Source organism: Pteropus medius, unplaced genomic scaffold, assembly GCF_902729225.1.
Source record: "Pteropus medius unplaced genomic scaffold, Ma_sr-lr_union100, whole genome shotgun sequence".
In the NCBI taxonomy this organism is placed as follows: Eukaryota; Metazoa; Chordata; class Mammalia; order Chiroptera; family Pteropodidae; genus Pteropus; species Pteropus medius.
The window spans coordinates 37,980-53,041 of record NW_024353905.1 but is presented as its reverse complement, the minus strand read 5'-3'; the positions used below and the strand labels follow the sequence as shown (position 1 = coordinate 53,041).

General features: G+C 50.7%; 2 protein-coding genes across 8 annotated transcripts in view; both read right to left on the bottom strand.

The window, feature by feature from the left end:
- Positions 1–2,799: 2,799 nt before the first annotated feature.
- On the bottom strand, positions 2,800–9,227 carry TSPYL2 (TSPY like 2). 5 transcript variants are annotated; one of them, XM_039851389.1, is made up of 8 exons: positions 8,240–9,227; positions 6,906–6,983; positions 6,677–6,788; positions 6,441–6,586; positions 6,205–6,302; positions 5,150–5,913; positions 4,230–4,279; positions 2,800–3,490 (listed from the first exon to the last, which is right to left on the bottom strand). In XM_039851389.1, exons 1-8 carry the CDS (start codon positions 9,059–9,061, stop codon positions 3,206–3,208), a joined length of 2,355 nt encoding a protein of 784 aa, XP_039707323.1. In that variant the 5' UTR covers positions 9,062–9,227; the 3' UTR covers positions 2,800–3,205. The 5 variants fall into 5 exon arrangements, with proteins under 5 accessions (XP_039707323.1, XP_039707324.1, XP_039707327.1 ...); XM_039851390.1 differs by having other exon boundaries at positions 5,150–5,901; positions 8,240–9,226; XM_039851393.1 differs by lacking the exon at positions 4,230–4,279 and having other exon boundaries at positions 8,240–9,225.
- A 3,899-nt stretch (positions 9,228–13,126) lies between these two features.
- The window catches only part of GPR173 (G protein-coupled receptor 173), an 18,786-nt gene continuing 16,850 nt past the window's right edge, over positions 13,127–15,062 (bottom strand). For 2 of the 3 annotated variants that reach the window (XM_039851418.1, XM_039851417.1), the window contains one exon: positions 13,127–14,627. In XM_039851418.1, the coding sequence (XP_039707352.1) occupies positions 13,409–14,530 (1,122 nt within the window). In that variant the 5' untranslated portion in view covers positions 14,531–14,627 and the 3' untranslated portion in view covers positions 13,127–13,408. Of the gene's footprint in view, positions 14,840–15,062 lie in introns of all 3 variants that reach the window. The other variant, XM_039851416.1, reaches the window with a different exon arrangement.

Sequence of the window (15,062 nt, the reverse complement as noted above, 5' to 3'; positions counted from 1 at the left end):
ATTAGCTTCAGCATGGGAACAGGCCCTGGTCCACATCGGGTCCATGACTCCTCACCTCCTCCTCCTCTCTCTCCTCCTCCTCCTCCTCCTCCTGGTCCTCTTCCTGGTTTCTGTTTAGGGTCCCTGAAAATGGGGCCGTCTTCTCTGGTCTTCAGCAAAGACTATATTTTGGAGTTGGATGTGACTTTAAAGACCTAGAACAGCCCATTCCTTTGGGAGGCCCAGACTGGGCAGGACCATACACTGAGGATTGAGGGCACAGGGAACAAGATATCACCCTAGGCAAAGAACATTCTCTCCTCCCATGCCTTAGCCCAGGACATGAGCACCTTGGATAACTATATTAGAATCCTATACTTGGCTTCTAACAGTGTCCCTGAAGCCAGAGGACCTCTTTGACAGGGTGGGTGAAGAGGAGCCTCAAGTGCCAGGATGAGGGACTGGGGATTTGATTAGGGAGACAGAAAGGAATCAGGGAAGAGCATGATGAAGGCCAGGCTTCCGAGGTCTACTTCGAGGCTGGACTCCATCTTGGGATCTTAGGCAGGTTGCTTTTCCAGGGCTGATCTTCCAACACAATTAGCCGCCATTTGCAGATGGGAAAACTGAGGCCCTCTAGAGAAGGCAAGGGAGTCATGTTGCAAGGAAGAGCAGATTGAGACAAGGGTACCCAGGCCATCTGTTTCTCAGACTGGCTGGGACCCTCTTGCCAGGCTGACCTCTTTCTGGCCCACTCTCAGCCCTTTACCCCTGCTGCTTTCTACTCCCCTCTACTTCATCACCTGCTCACTGGGACTGGCTCCAGATACTGCACGTAGTTGTCTCTTCCTTCTGCACAAGATGCCTTGACTCAGGATCCTGCACTTTCATCTTTGGCCCTGAGGGAGAATGTTCCTATTCTGGGCCAGTCTCCTCTACCCACTTCTGACAGTATAGTCCCAGGTCAGAAACAGAGGCATCCAAGCCTCCACGCTCTCCCCAAAACATTTATGAGAATCATGGAGTATGTCTAAGATCTAGTATTCCAATCATTTCACAGAAGAGTCCCAGAGAGGGAAGGGTCCTTGCCAAAGGTTCCACAGCAACCTGGCAGCCATCCCTGACTTATCTCAATCCTTTTCCCCATATCTAAAGCCTGTCAGTTCCAGCATCTTAAAAGTCCTCATAGAATAGACACATTTCTAGTGTGGGAGAATTCTCATTAATTTATGCAGATATTTTGCCCTTGAGGAGATGGAGCATAACTCTCCACTCCCTAAGCATGGGCTACTCCTTCCAAAGAGTATAGTATGGAGGGGAGGGGTGAGTAATTTTACAGTGGAGAAACCTGACATACACTACCTCAGACAGGAGATCAAGGTTAACATATTGATAGTATATCCCCTTGATATAATGTGATGAGAATGGCACTTTATTTCGGTGGTCTTCCTTCCTCAAACCCATAACCCCAGTCTAATCATGAGAAAAACATCAGACAAATCCCAATTTGACAGGGTGCTACAAAATATCTGACCATTACTCCTCAAATGTTGATGATTCCATGTCATCAAAAACAAGGAAAGTTTGAGAAACTGTCACAGTCAAGAGGAGCCTATGGAGACGTGATGACTAAATGTAATGGGGTATCCTGGAAAAGGGCATTAGGTAAAAACTAAGATAATATGAATAAAGTATGGACTTTAGTTCGCAATAACGTATTAATTGTGACAGGTGTACCATACTAATGAAAGATGCTAACACCAGGGGAAACTGGCTGTAGGGTATATGGGAACTCTCTGTATTATCTTCGCAATAATTCTGTAAGTCTAGAACTTCTTTAAAAAATTTATTATAAAGAAACCTCCTATATCCACCCCCATCACGCCACTCTGAGATACAGCTTTCCTCTCCGCTTTCTCAGTGCTCTCCCTCCCTCCAATCCATTCTCCTGGCAGCCAGCAGAGGGCATTCTCTAAAACGCAGATCTGCATACTTACAGCAAAATAAGGGCGTTGGATGGAAACCTCGAGAGGTACATTGCAGACGACCGACCCGGATGGCTACATAAGTTGTCATTATGATCCGGAAAGAATCTGGGAGGTATTTCTGGTGTCCATTGATTATAAAGTTACTGTATCCAAAATTTAAAACAACTCGGCCTTTCCAAGGTCTCCCAGATAAAACCTATTTTCAGACTCCCAACTCCTGACCTCTCCCATCTTACAGCTACACAGTAATTTCCCTTTTCCTTTTCCTTATCTCTGTGCAAACTCCTCCGCCTGAGCCATCCTTTCTTGCCTTTTCTCCCAAGCCCAGCTCCAGGGACCCTGCGCCCCCTCCCTAAGACGAGAGAGCTCTCCAAACCGATATCGTTTTTTTTTTTCCTACTACATGTGAATGAAAAAAATGGATCCCTCTGGCTCCCCCCACACCCAGCTCACACTGGGCCCAAAAAAAGGTTTGCCGCACGATGAATAAAAAGATGAATCACAATAAATGAATGTCCTAGGGCGCTTCTTTGCGCGTGCCCGAGCGAGCGCAAGAAGGGAAGGCGTTGGAAGCTGTTTGCTACCTGGCAGAGTCTACTGCAGCCGCGGGGAGAGGGAGGGGCTTTCAGCCTCGCCCTGCCATTGGCCAGGATGGTCCGCATTGGCCTGACGCCACACCTCTGCGGCCCAGCCCCAGCCAGCCAACCCCAACTCCCCACAGCTAGCATTTTGGAGGCCAGTGCGTAGACAAGGCGGCTACCTGCGGATCTGCAGCAAGGAACACTGGCTGCTGGGGACGGCACACCGGGCGAACAAAAGACTCGAAGCAGCACTTTGAATTTGCTCAGAATTTTATTAGGATTACCAGGGTTCACAGGGAACGAGGCGGGGGCTTCTGGGGGAGGGGGACAGTAATACCGCAATGGCGAAGCGGCCTTGCATAGACACCGAGGCGGGCTAGCGGGCACAGCGAGGAGAGGTGAGGGAAAGAGACTTGGGAGAATGGGGTGGCAGCAGAGCCCCCCAAGGCCACAGCGGCCCTCCCCGCTTCGGGATCAAGGGTGTCCACTCCATACAGCACGAGGAGGAGGATAGAGGGGCCCTGATCAAGGCATCACAATAAATACATAGCAGCACACAGAAGCCTGCGGGGGAGGAGGGCCAAAAGGAAGGGGGAATCCCCCTTTCCCTCCCCGCAAAATAAGAACTCTGCAATTACTAAACCATAAAAATAAACTTTAAACCCGTGTACGAAGTTGGTCACCCCCCAGAAGTGCAATATGGGGCTTCAAGGCCCTAGCTGTGGGGGAGGGCAAAAGGGGCAGAGGGAGAATACAGAGAGGCAGCCCCGACAAGGGCAAGGGTGAGACCATTTGTTTATCCAGTGTTGCCTCTCTTCCCCGGGTTGGTCCAAGCATTTTGGACCTGAAGCACCTCCATGTCGGTGTCTTCAGAGTCTTCGATTCCTTCCTCCTCCTCGCTTCCTTCCTCATCATCACCGTCCTCACCTCCTTGCTCGCTGCCTGCACAGAGGTGAGAGGCAAGGACCAGAAAATGGAGGGTGGTGGTTAGATAGGTACAGAGTCCATAACCAGGGCTATTGGGGGCCTGGGACCACTGGCTATGTACCTCTGCTTGCAACAAGCAGCATCGTGTGTGTGTGTGTGTGTGTGTGTGTGTGTGTGTGTGTCTGTGGCAGCAGCCTGTGCTATGCTTTTGCTGCCTGCCGCAACAGAAGAGGAGTGGGAGGGAAGCACTGAAAGGTAGGGTGGGCTCCCTGATTCTATACCATCAAAACTGATACATCTCTGAAAGTAGCTTTTTCTCCCCCTGTATACATCAGTGTGTCTCTTCCCGAGCTCTGACATCGGCTGAATAAAGGTATTCATTCTGAGGCAGCTCCCTCCCTCTTTCTCCCCAAACAGGCCTGTTTTTCTTGAGCCCAATTCCCCGGTCCCACTCTCACCCTATGGCCGGCAGATGGCTCTGCCTCTCTTCTGAAAGAGAAGCCATCCAGTGGGTGTCTATGGGGCCAGGAACTCCCTCAGTTTCCCTACTCTACCTGAAAATGTCTAGACTGAGTCTACTCATTCAATGCCTCCTTCCTTGTTCTCCTGCCCTCAATGGAAGTTTTCCAGGGACCCCCATGGCCAAAACCCCCAGGAGTGGTTGGTCCTACTGCTCCTTCCACCTCCCCCAGAGGCCTGCCTTATGTTTAACAAGCCCTTCAAACTGTTTCTCCCTGCATCCCACCAATCTCACCACCATGCAGTTCTCCATCCTAGGAAATTGCATCTTCTTTAGCCAGTCATCTAGGCCAGAACAAAACCTTAATACTGCCTCTTCCCTCAAACCCCACATGCACTCCCCAAAATGCATTCTTTGGTGAACAGTGAACAATGGCTTCTGTGGTTAAGAAGTTTGGGAAATGCTGGGTTCCACAAAGTTTAAGTAGGTTTCTTAAGGTGCTAATGTACTTGTGACTATACATGAAGCTATAACTGTACGCAGTATTTCCCTAACATATTTAACCACTGAACCTTTTCATGAGAAGCAGCTTTCAGAACTGGTGAAGGGTCCTCAGAAGACAATTTGGGAAACTGTGCAACATACCATGCATTTTCACCCTTCCAGGTCCTTGTTCATGTGATCCCTTCCACTGAGAATGTTCCATAATAAAGACGAATGCCGCTTCCAATTCAAATGTCACTTCCTTTCTCTAGTCCTCCCCTTCCCCCACTCTTGAGGTAGAATTAACTGCTTCCTACTCTGGGCTCACAGAGCACAATGTTCACTTCACCCCCAGCTCCCAAAACGGGCCTGGGAGCGACCCGAAGTCTAGGGCTGGATACAGAGTAAGCTGAATTACAATGTATCTGCTACTTTTCCCCCTCTCTGTGTGAACCAGTCCTTAGTTTTCCACCCACTGTCTCCTATCTCTTCCTTGTCTTTTGCTCTGTTACATCCTATCTGTCTCCAACACTTCCTAGAACTGAAATGTTTCTTTGGTTTTGTTACATTTGTAAATGTTCCCTGGCTTTGTTTTGTTTTAAAAGTTGCAAGGAATGCTTTTTCTCTTTTCTCCACAAGAGCAGATTGTGCTCATGCCTTGATACTCTGATGTTTGCCACCTTTCTCTAAAAGAAGAGAAAGGAGAGAAGTCAAGAGGGGGTCTAGCTCACCTTCCTCACTGCCCTCCTCTTCCTCCACTGATGATTCTTCTTCAAAGATGTTCTCTACCTCATCTTCATAGTCATCCACGTTGTTGCTGTTATCCTGATCCTTGTCAGGGTCTTCAAAGTCATTCTCATAGTCATCAATGTCTCTGTCATCATCATCGCTACCTTCATTGTCACCTTCATTGCCGTCATCATCACTGCCTTCACTGTCACCTTCATTACCATCGTTATCTTCATCATCACTGGCCTCGTCTCCTTCGTTGTCACTGTCACTGCTGTCTTGGTTGTTGCAGTGGCTGCTATCTTTGGGATTCTCATCATCAACACTGGGGTCCTTGTTGTCACCATCAGTGTTTTCATCGTTGTCATCACTGTTCTCTTCATTGTCATCAGTGTTGTCCTCAGGGTTCTCACTGTTGTAATTGGGGTTCTCATTGTTGTCATCAGGATTCTCATTGTTGTCATCATCGCTCTCATTGCTATCAGTGGTTTCGTTGTCATCAGGGCTCTCATCGGTGGTCTCATTGTGGTCTGGGCTCTCACTGTCACAGAGGCTCTCGCTGATATCAGTTATCTCATTGTCAGTGGTCTCAAAGCAGTCGGTGGTCTCCATGAAGTCAGAGATCTTGATGTCATGAATGGTCTCATTGTCGGTGATAACATCACTGTCTGAGGTCTCGCCAATAATGTCTTCCATTAAATGATAGTCATCAGAGTCTTCCACGATCACCACCTCACATTCATCTCTGTTTTTACTGTAGGAAAGTCTGGAGTTGAATATAGGGTTGGTGGGAGGTGGTGTACCCAAGACAGACACTGAAAGGTGGTAAGTAACTGGGGAGGCAGTAAGCTGTAACAGCTCCTAAAGATGAAGCTAGGGTGGGGAGAGTCCCATTTCTGCCCCTGACTGTGTGACCTCAAGCCAATCACATCCCATTTATGGGCATCGTTCCCCAGTTGTAAAACATATTGGACTAAATTATCTCAAAGGTCTCTTTTGGCTCTATAAATCTGGTGTGACACTAACAAACCACCACTCAGCCTCCAACCCCCATTACCTTTCTTCCTTTTCTTGCTTCTTTCTGTTTGCCCTGTAGCCCCCTTCTCCCATCATGTAGTAGCGCAGAGGATTAACCCACAGGTCATTCTTGATAATCTGTTGAAAGAGAGAGGAGAATAAAGAACAGAGCTATTAGTACGAGCCCCAGGGCACACTCCCAATTCCCCAGGTACCCAGAGGCAAGCCTAGTAAGGCTTTCTCTGGTAATGCTGGGGGGCGGTGGGGGGGCTCCACCTCAGCAATCCTGTTGGCCTCTGGGAGGCTGTGGTTTGAGAACCAGCTGAAGAAGCTGTGGTTGGTGTCCTGGTTCCTGTGCTGGTCGGCCTGGGGTTCCTGGCCCCGATGCCAGCGGATTGGGGTGGAGTGAGACACCAGCCGGCCTAGGGGAAAAGGAGGCTATGGAGAGGGCACTGGACAAGGGTAAGTGTGTGTGGGGGTTCCCATGCATTTGTCCTGGGACTGCCTCTTACCTGAGCGGTTGCACTGGAACTCCTTGACAATCACCATGTTTGTAAAGTAGGGGTTTGTCTGGAAGTACAGCTTCATTTTGTAGCCCATGGAGATATGTCTGAGATCCTGTACCTGCTCATGGTGGGGGTAATGATGGAATCCCCACCACACCATAGCCCCTCCCCTTAACCCCCTCCATCCAAGGACCAGATTCCTTGCCCAGTCCCAGTAAAGTTTCTTTGGCCTGACCTGCAGATTGGTCAAATAGCGAAAAATGTCTTCATCACGTTGGTTGATCAAGATTGAAATTTTGGGGTGGTTGAAGAACTGATGGAGGGAGCAGTTTAGGTCAAGGAGTGACTGTTCATTGAGAGGAGGGAGGGAAGGCCAGACAGGCCAGGCCAGGCCAGGCAGGCCAGGCTGGGCAGGGCAGAGCAAAAGAGAGGCTGGAGCAGGAAAATTCCTTCTGTGTTCATGTAATGTGTGTAAAGCAAGCGGGTCAATGGGACATAACCTATACTTTTATTTCCGTGATACTATGTAGTGAGAGCCTATGTTTATGCTACACCAAACTTCTGTATTAGGTGGCCTTGCCATTGTTTGTATTTGCTGTGTGTCTGGGTGCTGAGGGTCTATGTTCATGTGATGTGTCTCTGGGTGCTGAGGGCTTGTGTTCACAAGACATTGTATCTGGGGGCTGAAGGCCCATGTTCAAGTGATACTGTATCTGGTTGCTGAGGGCCTATAGTCACATGATGTATATTTGGGTATTGTGGGCCTGTGTCCACATGATGTTGTATGTCTACGTCTGAGAGTTTGTGTCCAAATGCTACTGTGTGCCTTGGTGCTGAGGGCCTGTGATCATGGATACTCTGTATGAGAGTGCCAAGTGTTTGTATCCCTGTAATTCTGTTGGGATGTTAAACCCATGTGTTCGTAACATGTTGCATGTCTGTAATGTGTCCCCCAGAGATGAACTTATCACTAGCAGTGAATGGGATTTTCTTACTCCTCTTTCCTTCATTTAACTCCTTGATCTCCATTCCCAGATATTCCTCCTGACCCTTCAGGGGCTCCGGCCCCTTCCTAGCCCACTTCTCTCCAGCCAAGATTAAGGTCTCCCTAGTCTCAAGGCCTAGGCTTGAAGAGCCATGTATGAGTTAGGCACCCTTTCTGGGCTATTTCTCTGCCATGTGCCCTTTTCCTCCTCCTTCACTGTCTCTGAGTCGGTTTTTCTTTGTGTGCCCCTCCCCTCCTCCTTTTACCATCTTTGGTCCAATTTTTCTGCTGTGCACCCTCTATTACCCTCCCTCTTTTACCAACTGTGATTAATTTTTTTTTTGTTATGCTCTTCCTCTTCCCCTTTCCCATCTGTGGTCCAGTTTTTTATGTAGCCCCTCCTCTTCATCATCTCTAGTCCAGCTTCTCTGATGTTCTGCCCCCCTCCTTCCATTCCTCCTCCACCAAACCTAGTTGTTCTTTGAATAGAGGCCCATCCCCACACCCTTTCACCCTGTCTCTCACCGCCTTCACCTCCCCCCTGTCATGGGCTCCTGGCCCATGAGTATAGATGACAAGGATACTGCTTTGACCCAGAAGCCTGGGATATGCTGGATGATGAGGTCTCTGTGCTCCAGGAATGGTCTTCGCATCTGGATGAACTTGCGCTTGAGACGGAGAAAGGCCTTGCCTGCCTTGATGTTCACCGCCTCCAGGTCCAACTGAATGTTTTCCAGTGCCTGCAGGATGCACTCTATCTTCTCCGCACTCATCTCTTTGCTTTCCTTTTTCACATTCCTCTGCTTCTTCCTCCTCCTCCGCCTCCTCCTCCTTCTTCTCTTCTTTCTCACACTTTCCTTTTCATACTCTTCGTCGTCTTCCACAATGATGATGGCCTCTTCCTTCCCCTGTGGACCGGCTAACATCTGGTACCCCCGCCCCCCTGAGCTACAGGTTTCTAGGGCCTTCCCTTCAGCAAAGCTGCTGGGCTCCGTAACCTGAATGTCGATTTCCAGGCTTCCCCCAGAAGCCTCCGAAGGAGAGAATGTTTCCAGGCTCTCCGTGGGAGGGGGCGCCTCCCCGTACCCGGACTCGATCGCAGGATCCCAGCCGGGACCCCCAGAACCCAGGGTGAAGTACGCGCGGACTCCCCCCTCCTCCAGAATGACATAGGGCGGCGGGGGGGGCAGACTGGGGCCCAGTCCCACCCCCCTCATGTCAGCCAGCACCTGTGCCGCCTCGGTTTCCTCCCGGAGCCTCGGGCGCTGCTCTGGTGGAGGCAGGGGCAGTCGCATTAGCGGCGGCGGAGGCGGCGGCGGCGGAGGCGGCGGCAGGTCGTCCCGAGGAGGTTCCGAGCTGCTCAAGCGGCGGGCCTTGGCCGGAGGCCCCTCATCCGGGCGGTCCATGGTGACCGCGCTCACACCGGTTCAGGGAACCGCGCTCGTCCTATCGTTCTCAGCCGGGTGGCCGCTGCCTGTCACACCTGAAGCGGAGCCGCGGAGCCGAACACGACCTGCTCCGCTCACAGCCTCGCTCTGGCGTTCCCTCCCACAGCGACTGCTCTACTCCCCGCGCCGAGCCCAGGTCCCGTCCCTTCCCTGACGTCAGAGGCGCATTCTGCCTTGCCATTGGCTGCCGGCCGCCGCGGCGGCGCTCACTCTCCCTCGACCTCTGCCCGCTCTCACGCAATCGGCTTGCCAACACCCCACCTCATCATTTTCCCATTGGCTCCCCTCTGGCCCGCCAATCATCGGCTGACTCCCCACTGTCCCCCGCCCCCCGCCACCACGACCAGAGGGAAACTGCGGGGCAATTGGCTGTGAGGAAAGCTATGGGGAAGAAGCCCCTTTCCCTCACCCTTTCAACGTTTTATCCAATGGGAAAAGTACCAGTGGTTCTGAAGACCAAACAAAACAAAACAAAAAAACAAACGCAGGCGCTGAGCATGACGTACTCAAATTAAATCGGAAAGCCTGGCTGTTGTTCTCCCCCACTTCTCCCCTTCCCTCCCTTCGGCAACTACGCACTTCTTAAATCTGCCCCTGCCCCTAACCCTGCCCCTGCACCTGCCTCTGCCTCTGTCCCTGTCCCAGTCCCCGGCTTTTGCCTTGCAGCAAACTCTTGTGGCCCCTCGGGGCTCGGGTTGCCCCCAAACAAGCCTGGAATTTAGAAACCTAGAGCCTTTGGTTTGGGGCCAGGTTTTGACGTGGCATTTTCTATCTCTGCAAAATGGCTCTAGAAATAATCACGCAAAAAAAAAAAAAGAAGAAAAAGAAAAACACTTCCTATACGTCATTAAAATGATGTGATTCAGTTCATCTGCTAGACTTTTCTAGGGCTTTCTCTTCATCTACTTCTTCTTCCCCTTCTTTCTGCTCCCTTTTCCCAGTGTATGCTGTTTTTAATTGTATTTGGGATTATTTTTGGCCAGATAGACGGTCTCCGGTGAGACATGGTGGTGGAGTTTTGGCTTTGGTCCGAGTCTATTCTTCAGTTTGTAACCCTCACCAAGTCATGCCCTCTCTCTGAACTCCAAGATTCCTCTCTTCTAAATGAAGCATCCCTAAAAAGAAGTTGTAAGAAACTGCCCATTGCAGCCTTGTGGTAGCAGTGAACTGGAGGCAACCTAGAAACCCATCAGCAGAGGAATGGATAAGAAAAATGTGATATATGTGTATAAGATGGACCACTAGAATGAATTAGATCCACATACGGCAACATGGCTGGATTAGATCCACATACGGCAACATGGCTGGATCTCTCAAAAACAGAATGTTGAGTGAAAAAAGAAACATAACAAGATTTATAGTACAATACTGTTTATGTAAATTAAAACATAATAACACCATATATTTTTCACAGATACACATATATGTAAATAAACACATAAACGGTGGATTGGAATGACAAATGTTAAATACACGAGAGTGGGTGCCTATGTGGGAGGGGGGATGGGATCTGGAATGGCTGATGAAGGGGACAAAACAAAATAAAAGAAAAGGACTTTGCATGGATCAATGATGACATAGCGTGCCAAGAACTGAGGAGTATGGTCAACTCAATTCTGTGCACCTGAGAGAATAAGTAAATAAATAGTAAAGTAACTGAGTGCTCAGGGAGCACTCTGGCTGGGTAGATTCCCAGGCTTGTGTACCACCCCCCACCCCACTGTGACAGCCTTCTCTCTGAATTTAGTCAAAGCTTACCAAAGTTTCAGCTGTATACAGCGAACCCTTCAGAAGGCTCCTATCCCAGACTGAGCAGTCCTCCCAGAAGCCATTACTTTATGGGGGGCATTTCTTAACCCCATCAGTTCCCTCCAAATTGGATCCCTAATTCCCAGTCCCCACTCTCCAGAGTGGTCCAGTTTTAGGAACACTTTGTTTGGATTTGGGAGAGGAGACTGATAAAGGAGTTGGGAGTGGTACCTGGGGGCTTCGGGCTTTGGGAAGAGATGGGGTTCTCAAGTATCCTGTCCACCATGTTGGGAGCCTGGGCCAAGGGAGGAAGATCTCATGAGATGGGAGTCTACCATCTTATTACATACATACATACGGTTTTCAAGTTCCATCTCTCCGACCACTCTAATTCCTGTTGCAGGCACATACTCTAGTTTGTCTCCTCTCGATTAGATGCACTCACGTGTGTGTGTGTGTGTGTGTGTGTGTGTGTGTGTGTGTGTGTGTGTATGCCATATATGTCTCCATATACAGGCATTTGCTCATATGTGTGTACCAGGCAGGGGTGCCTACCCACACAAAGTCACACAGACACACATCAGTCTCACTCGATCATACCTCCCCACATGTGGTCAAGCAGACAGGACACAGAGACACACGCACACACAGTCAGAAAGAGAAAACATCCAATATAGCATTGTTCATTTCAGTTTTCCATTTACAAAATCCAATGGTGAATCCAGGCAGTTAGAAAAAAGAAATGGAGGAAAACCCTCCTAAATGTACCCTATCTACCCCTGTGGTCCTCCCAACCCATCCCTTGGAAAAGGCACCCCCATCACTATCACTGAGAGAACAAGTTCCCCCCCTACCCCCAGTCTCTCAGCCACGCTGGCCTGCCTTTCCAGGGCCACTACACAGCCAGGCTAATTAATGTCTCTCCTGCCTAGAGTGCCCTCCCCATTCTTCTGGGGTCAAGGCTTCCCCAGTTCTGGGGCTGTGTTGGAGTAGGGCGGGAGCTTAGGACAAGGGCTTCAATAGGGAAGGGAAAGGGAAGGTAGGTAAATACAGATCTCTCCCTCCCCCAAGAAATGAGAAGGAGACAGAGAACCTGGGCAAGACCAGGCAAAATAGTGCCAGCTTGGCTCCTCAGTCTACAAGAATTGGTTTTGACCTGATCTTAGAGAGGACTCTGCCCTGGGAGAGGGGCTAGAGATCCCCCACTTGGGGAATTTGGCTGCAGTCTGCTCCATTTTGTGGGGAAGTAAGGGTGAAGGGAGGAAAGGGGAGAAGGGTTGTTCAGGGGAAGGAAGTCAGGGGACTGAGGGCCCAGAGGCCAAGGGCTACTAGTGAGGGGCTTGAGACCCGAGGCTTGAGGAGGACAAAAAGAGGTCAGATAAGAATGGACTCAAGTCCACAGTGCCTTGGAGCTTATACCACTATGAGATACCAAGGCCCCAAAGGAATTTTCATCTTCAGGAGAGTAGCGTGAACCCAGGAGACAATTCTGGGGCTGAATTCCTCTCTGATGCCAGGCTCTGGAATCCAGCTACTCTGGGGAGTTCAGTTCTCTCCCTAGACTTCCTTGGGGGCTGTTCCTGCTAGAATGGCACCCACATCAGCCCTAATGGGGCTGGAGTGGCTTTCCATCATCGGGAAGAAGAATTGGGGGCCAGGGATCCAAGAGGCAGCTTGAAAGAATGCAGCCAATCTCTGGTCTCTCCAGCTCTTTGTGCAGCTCACATCCTGCGCTTCACCTAGCCTCGGACCATCCTGGGGGCCCGTCTCCCTCCCCTCCTGGCTTCTCAAAGAGATGCTCAAGAAACACTTGGGATGTTTGGACATGATAGGAAGTGAGAGGAGACCAGGATTGGGACCAGGGTTAGCCTAAAACATCACTGCACACAACACAGCAATTAAACATCCCTACTTCCTGAGGACCCTGCACCCCCTTTAGTCCCTCTGTCAGCAGATCAATTTCTCCCTAAACACCCAGGCCTTGCTAAAGGACTTGGAAGGGGAGGGTGCATGGGAGCAGAGGGGACCAGAAGAGCTCTGGAAAGTCTATTTTACAGGAAAAATTTCCCCCTTCTGGACGATGTCAGAAGGAGAGACATTAAAGCAAGAAAGCCTGTCTCCTCAGCTGTTAGTAGAAAAACCTGCATTTTTAGCTTTGTTTTCTTTTTCTCAATTGGAGAGGGGGAGAGAGAGAGAGATACAGAGACAGAGAGAGAGACAGACAGACAGAGAGATACCCAGAGAGAGACAGAGAGACAGAGAAGACAAAGAGACAGAGAGAGAGAGAGATTGAGAGAGAGAGAGAGAGACTGTAGAAATGGAAAAGGAAGCAGTGGAGACAGGCCCTAGAACTAGAAACACCTCTTTCCCAATCCCGCACCCAGTCCCCAACCCTGGGGAGGTGTTGGCGAAGGTGACTAGATTCTGGGTGGTTTGAAGAGCTGGGCTGGAACTCGGAAAGAAAGGCTCCTGTACGGGGGCCTCACCCCTTCCTTTCTGTTGGCCCCATCATGGTGGCCTTGACCTTCTCCCTGCCTGTCTGCCTACCAGCCTGCTTCACATGACACAGTAGGGTTCTCTGGGAGCCGGAGCACCTCCTGTGCCCCAGCAGGGGACGTGAGTCCTCAGGCACTTCTTGAGGTCCTTGTTGAGCAGGAAGCAGACGATTGGGTTGACGGCAGCCTGGGCGAAGCTCATCCAAACAGCGGTGGCCAGGTAACGGTGGGGCACAGCACAAGCTTTCACAAACACTCGCCAGTAGCAGGCCACAATGTAAGGTGACCAGAGGAGCAGGAAGAGCAGTGTGATAGCGTAGAACATGCGGCCCAGCTGCTTTTCACCCTTGACCTCGTCCATGCCCAGCAGCCGCCGGCTGGCTGCATGCCCATTCTGCCGGATACCCAGTAGGGTTGGTGGCATGGGCCCACGGCCAAAGCCAGCGATCCAGTTGGCAGCAGCCTGGCCGGTGGCCCCAGGGCCATGGAATGTCCAGTTCTGGCTGATGGCTGGCACCATCTGCACTGGCTTCATCTTTCGGTGACGATACTCGAAGAGGAGCAGCTTGCCATAGACAGCATGTGTGGCTGCCATGAGCACAGCCAACATAAGCATGAAGCCCAGTGTGTCATTGGCCTTGAAGTAGCGATGCTCAAAGATGCACTGGTCCTCCTCACGGATAAACTTGTAGGTGCCCACGTCAAAGACGGGTGGGAAGGCCATGGCCACAGATAGGGTCCAGGCCATGCAGATGACGGCTGCGCATGTCCAGAGTGTCATGCGTTTGGCGTAGAAGCGGTGGTGGGCGATGGCCATGTAGCGGGTGACGCTGATGCAGAACAGCATGAAGGCCGCATGGAAGCAAAAGAGCACAGCCATAAAGGCCACAATCTTGCAGCTGAGCGCACTGAAGGTCCATGAGGAGCCGTGGCGCACAGAAGCCAGCACAAAGGGGAAGCAGACGGCAGAGCGGATGCCGTCAGCCAGGCACAGGTCCAGCAGAAAGTAATAAGGAGCTTTGTGCAGGGCACGCTCCTTGAGCACCAGCAGGGACAAAATGGCATTGCCTGCCAGGCTCACACACATGATCAGTCCCAACAGCACCAACTTCACATAAGCTGATGCTGATGGCGGGGACAGTGTGCCGCTCACCTCCTCGGGCTCTCCAGTGGTGTTGGCCATAATGAGGGGCAGGGGCTGCTCCCAACCCTATGGATTCAGCCAGTCGGGTACTCCATGGGCCCTGTGGGGCTCCATCAGTGGTCCTGCTGGGCTGCACCTGCAAATGGGGGTAATGGGGGAGACACAGACACAGAGAGACACATAGATGAGGGCAGGAGAGAGATAGAGAGAAAAAACACAGAGGCACAGAGACAGAGTGTGAAAGGATAGAACAAAGACACAGAAAATGGTGACAAAGATATAAATGGATAGAAATTCAGATGGAAATGGAGGGTATGAGAAAGAGTAAAAAGTGATAAAGAGAGAGAACTGAAGAGACAAGGAAAAGGGGAAAGAAGGAGAGAGAGACAGAGAAGGAGATGGACAGGGAGAGGGAGAGGAGGTAGGAGGGATGGGAAGGGGAGAGAGAAAGAGAGAGAGAGAAGAAAAAGAGTGAGAAAGAGATGGAAAGGTGAAGAAGAAACAGAAAGGGTAGTGTTAGTGTGTCTATGTGGCCCCCCTCACTTGCTCCCAGGCTGGTGTCAGGCCCTGC

What these genes read in the sequence shown, in the direction of transcription:
- TSPYL2 (XM_039851389.1), bottom strand. Translation starts at nt 9,061, where the DNA reads ATGGACCGCCCGGATGAGGGGCCTCCGGCCAAGGCCCGCCGCTTGAGC. An exon ending in GCTATTTGACCAATCTGCAG is followed by an intron (nt 6,789 to 6,905) that starts GTCAGGCCAAAG and finishes CACCATGAGCAG; the next exon opens with GTACAGGATCTCAGACATAT. An exon ending in AAGCAAGAAAAGGAAGAAAG is followed by an intron (nt 5,914 to 6,204) that starts GTAATGGGGGTT and finishes ATTCAACTCCAG; the next exon opens with ACTTTCCTACAGTAAAAACA.